Source organism: Ruditapes philippinarum, unplaced genomic scaffold, assembly GCF_026571515.1.
Source record: "Ruditapes philippinarum isolate M1 unplaced genomic scaffold, ASM2657151v2 ctg4378_1_1_1_1, whole genome shotgun sequence".
Taxonomy (NCBI): domain Eukaryota; kingdom Metazoa; phylum Mollusca; class Bivalvia; order Venerida; family Veneridae; genus Ruditapes; species Ruditapes philippinarum.
The window spans coordinates 73,572-82,923 of NW_026855308.1; the positions used below are offsets into that span (position 1 = coordinate 73,572).

At 29.7% G+C, this 9,352-nt stretch overlaps 1 protein-coding gene across 2 annotated transcripts; it reads left to right on the top strand.

Moving 5' to 3' along the window:
- The first annotated feature begins 975 nt into the window (after window positions 1-975).
- On the top strand, window positions 976-5,698 carry LOC132742874 (uncharacterized). 2 transcript variants are annotated; one of them, XM_060731374.1, is made up of 6 exons: window positions 978-1,064; window positions 1,239-1,283; window positions 2,978-3,126; window positions 3,581-3,736; window positions 4,945-4,994; window positions 5,612-5,698. In XM_060731374.1, exons 2-6 carry the CDS (start codon window positions 1,246-1,248, stop codon window positions 5,645-5,647), a joined length of 429 nt encoding a protein of 142 aa, XP_060587357.1. In that variant the 5' UTR covers window positions 978-1,064; window positions 1,239-1,245; the 3' UTR covers window positions 5,648-5,698. The 2 variants fall into 2 exon arrangements, with proteins under 2 accessions (XP_060587358.1, XP_060587357.1); XM_060731375.1 differs by lacking the exon at window positions 4,945-4,994 and having other exon boundaries at window positions 976-1,064.
- The last annotated feature ends 3,654 nt before the right edge of the window (window positions 5,699-9,352 follow it).

Here is a 9,352-nt window from a genome sequence, read left to right on the forward strand (position 1 = left end):
TTCATCGACGAAGTGTCTATGGCGAACAGCAGTCAAAGACTAACACGCGCTCCTGCATATCAATTCCATTTTCGGATCAAGCATAAGTGAATTAGTATAAACATTTATGTACTGAAAGAAATAAGTTTAGCAAGTTCTATAAAGGTACTATTGAACACCGGTTTGGAGTTTTGATGTTTATGAATTTACCACGAAGGCTGTAGGTATGAGTGGTTAATTTTGCGCGTCAAAACGACAAAACAGGTGTTAAATAGCCAATAAACACCGTTAAGACCGATATTATTTCGATTCAAAAACGATAAAATAAGGAAAATCACTTTTGTTATTTTTTCAAGCGGTAATAACTTCCGGTACCGATTTTCGTATAACGCTGTTCTATTTTCGCACCCTACTGTTGCTAAAATATAGAAATTAGTAAACAAAAGAAATAATAAGAAAAACGTTATTTTATCAAGTTTTCAACAATAAAAAACTTATGTCTTAGAATGGATTGTATTGTGTTTACATCAGTGCCCCATTTATCATTCTTGTATATATGAAATAATGTCAGCGTTTATGAATGAGTTGTATACTTAGGATGACGTCATTACGCTGCTCACGGACTGGCGCCGTTTTGTCAAAATATTAATTAACTGATATGGATCAATTATTGGTGTATGTGAGATATTATTATGGTATTGTTTGAAAAGAAAACATTATAAGCACTGAAAATATAATGAAAATGCTTTTTATTGTTGCTTTAAAAGGCTTTGTAGCCGCATATACAAGACATGATAGCCGCATATACAAGAAGCCCCTAACCAATATTTATCGGCAGTTTAACATCGGTTTTTTTCTTCTTCTTTGTCTATAGTGACAAAATCACGTGGAGTGTTAGAATGTAGTATAAAAAATAAAATAATACAATTTATTTTTAGTTGAAACTTTATGAACAGCCCTGTAAAACGGCTCTGCTTTAATTTGGTTTGAAATTGGTGTAAAGGGGGCGGAGTTTTGTACAATCTGAATTAAAAGTAGATAGTGTCTTCATTTTCCATAATCACTTTTTGTGAACACTCGTGAAGGTAAGATTTAATTTATTAATATACCTTCTAAAATCTTTTGTGTCTTAACTTATTTTAAATGAGTTGTTCCGCATATAAAGGTAAATTTATTTACTATATTACCTTACAATAAATATTTTATTAATTTGAAGATTTTAATTATTTAGTTTTTGATTGAATGATTGATTTTTTCAGGATCAACATGAATTGGAACCTCATCATATTTCTTTGCTCGAGCAGGTATCCTTTAAAAATACAAATCATATTCATTAACAACTTTTATATTTTTGCGCTTTTTATTCAAACCATATAGTTCGTACTCGTAACAGATGATATTTTTACGGAATATTTTGGTACTCAACATTTCTTAAGTTACTGAAAAACTAATGTTGTATGTAAATTGGTTTTCTTGCAGTTTGCTATTGATTCATTACCTCCTTCCGTCTATATATTTTACATAAACAGAAAAATTAATCGAAATCCAAGTATGATAAATTTATTACACAAACAAAAGTTACGCATAGATTCATAAAAGTTGTACCAGAATGTACAATTCATATCAAGGCCCGTATATCATTCATAAAAGGATCCCATCCGAAAAGCACATGTACTCCTACAATTTTTTAATAAAATTTATGTTCTTTTTTCAACTTAGCTAGATTTTTGCTTTGTCTTTTTTGTTCCGATTCATTGTCAAAGAAAGTATCAAAGTTATTCACCTCAAAGTTGATACATATACATGTTCACTATCAACATATACCACTATTTCAGAACTATTCTCAAATTCAGTTTACAAATTTACCTAATAAGTTTGCTTCTTAAGTCAATTTCTAAGTTGTTCAAAACATGTTTAGTTTTTTAAATTGGAATGTATTTCTTAACAATAGATAACTTTATAATTATTTTCTCAGATATGTCTTCTTTTTGATTTCTTAGTAGGATATTTGTCAAAAAGTATTTAAGATGTTCGCTATAAAATTTGAGTACATGTTCACTACCAAACTTGAACTGAATTCCTCAGTAGTAGATAATCTTGAAAGCCACTTTATTTAAATACTTCAATTTGTTTAACTTGAAATATTTGTTGCTTTTTTTTAAAAAAAACGTTAAAAAGTTATCACCCAAAATGTAGAAAAATTGTCACAATCAGGTTAGACTGCTGAGAATGTTTGCAGAATGATTTCCCCTTTTCTATGATGCCTTTCCTCAACTATGTTGTACTGAGAAAAGTCAAGTGTACTGTCCGCAGACAAGTGTTTTTCTGTTTCAATTTGGCTGTTAGATTATGAATTCCTTATTTCTGTTTTTAAAAATCTCGAGTTAAGATACATTTGTATGAATGAATATGTTAATTTGTTACATTTAGTGTTAAAAAGTAAAAATATAGTAGTTTACAATGTACGTTTCCAAATCGAGATGGTAAACCTTCCTTATGTTTTAAAAAATGTTCAGAAATTGTATCCAGAATTTGTTTTTTATAAAGATATAACTATTAATAGACAAAAATATAACCGGCTTTCTGAACCCAATCCATTTCCAATTAACCTATTCCTTTTCTGACATGTTTGTCTTTCAAATTGGTTTTGTTTGAGTTTATTTTGAATCTTTGGTTGTTGATACCACTTCTAAAGTTAGATTGAGATGGAATAAGTAAAACTCATGTTTTACTGATTACAACATATGTGCTGTTGTAGTTGTATATAAATGATACAAAGTTTAACTTAAATCGTCAATAATTACCAAATAAAATGGGAAATCAAGAATATGATAATCTTAAGTTACATAAACTTTAGACGACTTTTGAAACAATCATATACCTAAGTATCATTTAGGTTGTTTTAAGAATGTCGTGATCACCTCATTAATCTAATTCATTATACATATTTAATAGCCTAACAACAAATTTTATTATTATTGTATTCATTATTTTTTAGATGTATTTTAGCACAGAGCCCTACGAAATTTACAATAGGTCAGGTTGATTTTGAATTGGACAGGGAGTTTGAACTAATGGATCAAAACGACGATAAGGTCATTAGTCAACAAGAATTTGATGATTTTCAGGAGCAACAAGACAAAGACGGTAATATTCTGAAAATAAGTTTGTGTCAAATGGTGTTATTCACATACTTACAAACAATAAACATGTATAATTACTTGGCAAACGTGAATACAAATACAAGTATAAAATATAATATAATTAAAGTTTTTTTCTACGAAATCATATTAACATAAACCTGAAAATCATCTATATTCTATTTTTCAATAAGCTGCGTGTCTATTTAGATTTTTGATTAACATTTAATTTAATGACAAAGATACATTCAGTTTGTGAACAAAACCTCGGAATATCTGTCTAGAAGTTATCCAGAATTTGTAGTCAGACAATACGGAAAAACAGAATGATTCCATTGAACTTTTGAGCCCGTGTTAATAATGCCATATTTTGCTATTTCTTTTTCAATTGCGTAATTCTAGATCGATTTATTTACAATACATAGTCTTAAATTAATGCAAACAAACTTTTTATATGATAGGAAATGATTGCGTTTCTATGGACGAATATTTTGCTTATCACCAAGGAAATATGTTGACGTTTGAGTGGCATATGTTTCAGCACCTTGACCACAATCAGGACGGTTGTTTAGAATTGCCAGATATGAAGGAAGAATTCAATGAAATAGATCGTGCACGTAAGATTGCTCTTGATCCTAAAAAAGACAAAAGAATGTATGAGTAGGGCAATGACAACAATCCATTATAGATTTTTATTGCGGCATAGGAAGCATTGCTCTTCGTTATATAACTTGTGTACATGTATCTAAATCCAACGTTATATTTCATACATGTAAGTTTATTTGGTCTGTTGTGTTTGGTAAAAAATATTATCGGTCTGATCGGTGTGTTTCTGCATTTTTTAAAGACGATGTGCAGCTTGTGTGTGTATAATTTACCACGTAGGCGTAAGCCATATAGTTTTCGTTTTAGAATGATAAATTATACTGAAACTTGGTTAACAGTAAGCTTATGTGAAAACGTCGGTTTTGGATTGCTTTTTTTTTGCTTCCTATGATCTAGGTAAATAAGGAAAGGTTACACAAAAGCTAGATGCACACGAAATACCTGTATGAAACGAAAAAAATGTTCATTCACTAGGCATGACCTGAGTAAGGCGTTTTATGACTTTAAAAAATACCAGATGAAATTCAAATATTCGCATAAGTATCAGATGAAATATAATCTTTACATCATTTGAATAAGCAACATGATACAATCGGAAAAAATAATAAAATGCTTTTTAAATGTGGCCTATATTTATCGATTTTATTTGAGAGAGACCATCTAATTTGAAACAAGACCAATCCAGTTAAGTTACATAATACAAATCAAGGGCTTTGGCGCACGAATCGAAGTTGTTTGACTTTTTGAAAGAAGAAATCAAGACTTGAAAGGTGTTGCTCGTTAAACAAAGGATCTAGGCAGTATTTATTTGAAGCTTTACCTCCCGCATGCGTCGGAATGATAATGCTGCAATGGAGTTACGACACAATTTTGATCTAAAGTTCGAGATGATTTGAAAAAAAAACGACAAAATTGCGATCAGACTTCTCATGTTTTAATGTGTTTCTCTAGAAAATAGATGAAATAGAAAAGGGTGTGTTATGTTCTTACTGGTATATAGATCTATTATATTTAAAGCATGTTTCTTTTACAGTTAATATATACGTGTAGTTCAAAGCCGGGAACGCTGAAGTATTATATGTAAGTTGTCCGGAAATAGTGTTTATAGACATTGGTTTTTTTCTTCTTTGTAAATAGTGACAAAATAAATCATTATAAAATTATTAGAGCTAACGTATAAAAGTTGAGCATTAATTCGGTGTCCTTAATTTTCTTTCAGCAAAAGATAACGAAATAGAAATACATGAGCTAGAGTTATATTACTCCAAGGTATGTATACTTATTTTATCAATAGAAGAAACATTTTCACCCTTTAATAATAACAGCTATCATTAATATGGAAGTAACGATCTTCTGCCAGATTTTGATTTTACATGTATGCCGCCAATATGCAAATCAAATAAAAAAATGAGCTTTCCTGACATATATCAAATAAGATTGTCACATTACAATGGCAAAACATTGGCAAATCATGAAGCATGAATACAAACGGTTCATTTTGTAGAAAATATTCTATTTCTATTTTTTGCTTAAACGCCATTCTGCAATTGCCTTCCTCAAGGAAACTATACCATGTGCGGATGTTCTCGGGTTTGGATGTACTATTCGGTTCTCATTCATGATGGAAATAATGTACAAAAAGCGCATCGCACTAATGGACTAGAAAAGTCGACATATCATTTTTATTTTCTCAAAATTCACTCAAAATTAGTTCAGATAACTTAAATTTAGAATAGAATTTAATGTACGAGTACAGAAATATGTAAACAGCTTAGAAATATAATTAAATAATAGTTTATTTAACTTTGACCTTATCTCAAGTTTCCTTAACAATTTATGACATAACATTATGGCGCCAAATACTGTGCTTTTGTTATATTTTGCAGCTGTACGAGACGTTCGGGATAGTAAAAGGCAACTAAATCTGTTTTAAACTTCTGTAAAATGAATATCAATAAAGCTTATATCTAATATGAACGACTTTAATGTTCTATGTTATATATGTATCAATATATATAAATGATATTTTAACACACTCATACTATTTCCTATCAAACATATAGAGCAATCACGTGCAGTATTACCCCATATATGTATAGCATACTGACAGGTTATATGACCTCATATGACGTCAATAAATCAAATGATGTCAGAAAAAATGATAGTCCGATGTTTTTTGTTTTTTTTTAATTAATTTTCTAGTTTGTTATATGTTACAATGGAAATAGATATTAACCTTTCTTGCATCGTAGTATAATAATTATGCACGGTTTATCGTTCATATGATTGTAATTATTCACTCGGAGTATATTCCTACGCTTTTGAACTCGAACTGTCCATAATTCTACAACAATGCACTGAAATATATATTTTCTACAAACAATAATGTTGGCATATGTTGCTTTCTATGAGATTAGATTATATTAGATATAAAAATCTGGCTTAAGGATTACAAACGCTTACGACTAAATATGATTTTCGACGGACTTTATGTGATTTACAGCTTAATGTGCTTAATATTGGCACGACACTATGTGTCACTTTTAGTACAGATAAATATGAGAAGCAATTCATATTATCTATACATGTTATGTTAGAATTTAGCGAGCAAGAACATTATTCATATTTTTCCAACACGACACCATTTTGTCAAAGAAACAATAGCAGAAACATTCTAACAAAAAATGTAATACGTTGATATAAAACAAAAACATGTACCTATTTTAATAGCTAAAACGATAAGTATTTGTTTCAAAACCAAGGTAAAATAATTTGGTGTGTTTGGTTAACTTCGTAATAATCTTCTATAATATTTTATATGTAGAAAAAATAAAAGACTAAAGAATAAAATTATACAGTGATAATGCAAAAATTGCACAGCTTTTAATGCTGAGTAATATCCTTCAGTCCTTTAGAGATAAAAAAGAACAATGTAATGGATTTGTATTTGTAAATCGGCCGTGCTGATGAATGGTAAAGCTGATTAGAATGAAAATGACTACAGTATTACAGAAAAGAAATCTTTTTTAATTCAAATCAGATGCAAATGCACCTACAGTCTTTAATAACACACTTTCAACATCACATTACTATACAACAACGTCAGGATACTACTAAATGAGACATTTGTGTTAAACTTATACAATAGCAAATCATTTAGTTTTAAATCAAATACATTCGTAAATTTTATGATTGTTTAAATCGTGAAACCGTTATATTGGTTTGTTCTTTGTTTGTTTGTAGTAAATGCTTAACGTGCTCGTTATATAAATGTTCAATTTTTGGAATGCAAATGACTTATGTGGTTTTATGAGAAGAAAACGTGATGTAATATGTGCAAACACGTATTTGGAGAAATATCTTCTTTTGGAGTACCAGAACAATAATTTGCTATGCTCAATTATTAAAATTGTTTTACATTTTCAAGAAACTTTTTAATATATATCCGCCACTGTTTTGGAAATAATAATAATAACAACGAAACAGCAACAATAACCCACGAAGACACGAGATTTGATAGGATTATGCGAAAAGTAATTTGCTATATGTGAATTGTTGATATTGCTTCAAAATTTTACAAAAATGTGTAGCATGGATAATTGACTGTTTATTGAAATGATTGTTGAATCAACAACACAACACGAACAAATATCCCGTTATTATAAATTTCAATTACCCACGAAGATACAATAACTAGAATTTGTGCAGCTAACCATCCGCTTAGAAAGTTAATCCATTTATACAAATCATCTTTCTATGAAAATGCAAAAAGTTGTTACAAAAATATTACAGACCGCTTTGAATTGTTATTTCTTTTTGAAAGTCTTCAACGAAAATAATGTAAATACTGATTAACCGCATCATTTTGATTAATACAGAACTGCACGTGTTGTGGATGAACTAAAATGAATGAAAATAAAATGATGATAATTGTTTTATTTTATTTTTTAATCAGAAAAAAGAAAATTACAAAATAATCTTTTGTTACACTTTAAAAAGATAGATTGTTGACTTTATCTCAAAAAATGTACTTTATTATGATATTATTTTAAATGCCTTTTCATTCTCAAAATGAGGAAAAAAACGGAAAATTACAAATTTATATTTGGTTACACTTTAATTTGGTTTCCAATGAATCTTAATTAGAGAACAACACTTGTACTTCACAAATATAAGTATATTTTGGATCAAAGTACGATTTGATAAATCATTTAATATATCATTTGACAATTTATATTTTAGAAGAAAGTTCTAACCAACATACAAATTGGAATGATCAAATATCTAGTTGATTAACTTTTGTAAAAATATAATTGTTTGGTAATTGCAAATAATGTGCTAAAATTAAATGTGTAATGAAATAATATTTTATATTATTTACAAAGCTAACATAAAAATTAATTATCAAATGAAAGACATCGTATGAACACATTAAGAGATATTTAAGGTTTTATATAATTGATTTGTAAGAAAACATAATGTATGTTTGAAACAACGAAATGTATTTGATATAGATTGCATTTATTGTTCATTATTTAGAAGAAGTACTTGGAATACATATAGTTACAAGACCTTTCTAAAAACTGAAAAAGAAACGCCTATATAAATGTATTTTATGTGTCATAAAATTAATTATATGCAAGACAACATAATTCTTAATATCATTCACTTTACTTTTCTGTAAATCCGCATATATCTTATGCACTGCAGAAAGAGGTCCGCATACCGAAGTTTCGTTACCGACAGATAATCGGTGCATTTATATTTAGCCTACGTCACTTCGAGTATCTCAGTGAACAAAGAAACTCGCATTTGCTTTTCTCTCAATCAAATTGTGTATAACTTTTGTTTTTCTACATTTACATTTAAATAATCAGCGGAATTGAATCATCGACGTCTTTGTGTATTATATTTCACCGTGTTTACGTGGATATAAACTTATCTAAACTACTTGCGAAGGATTTTTGTTGACAAAAATTTTCAAACAAAGGAAGTAGGTCAACGGGGACGCTTCAACCGAACAGCTACAACTATGTCAACAACAAAGGTCTTATTATATGGTCATTCATTTGTGTCTCATTTAAAACTTTTCATTCGGAATGAACATGATCTTTCGTATTCATTTAATTTGGACCCAGCTCATTACATGGTGCAGTTTTCTGCATTCCCAGGATCAACCGTGTCGAAATTGGCTCGAAGCAGCTCGTTGGAAATTGTGAGGGGTTTTGAACCTGACATTGTGCTTTTAATGATAGGAACATGTGACCTTTACCAAACGGGCAATTATCCAGAACGTATAGCACAGGACATATGCATTCTTACGGAACAACTGTACAATGTGTACAAAGTGAAATATGTGGTCGTTTTACAATCATTACACAGAATACCCCCACGTGTTTTGTTTAAATATCCGGTGGACTGCAAATTATTTAACAGTCAGGTTGACATATTCAACCATCATTTACATTCCTATTTGCCTAAAGGATACTCCAGATTGTGGCGATTGAAAGGCTTTTGGACAGAAACAAATCAACAGAGGGTATTTGCTGCAGACGGCACACACTTATCTCCCCTGGGGAACAGAAAACTGTACAACAATGTTAGAGCAGCCATTATCAGTATAACAA

What these genes read in the sequence shown, in the direction of transcription:
- LOC132742874 (XM_060731374.1), top strand. Translation starts at nt 1,246, where the DNA reads ATGAATTGGAACCTCATCATATTTCTTTGCTCGAGCAG. An exon ending in GGAGCAACAAGACAAAGACG is followed by an intron (nt 3,127 to 3,580) that starts GTAATATTCTGA and finishes TTTATATGATAG; the next exon opens with GAAATGATTGCGTTTCTATG. An exon ending in TAGAGTTATATTACTCCAAG is followed by an intron (nt 4,995 to 5,611) that starts GTATGTATACTT and finishes TATATTTTGCAG; the next exon opens with CTGTACGAGACGTTCGGGAT.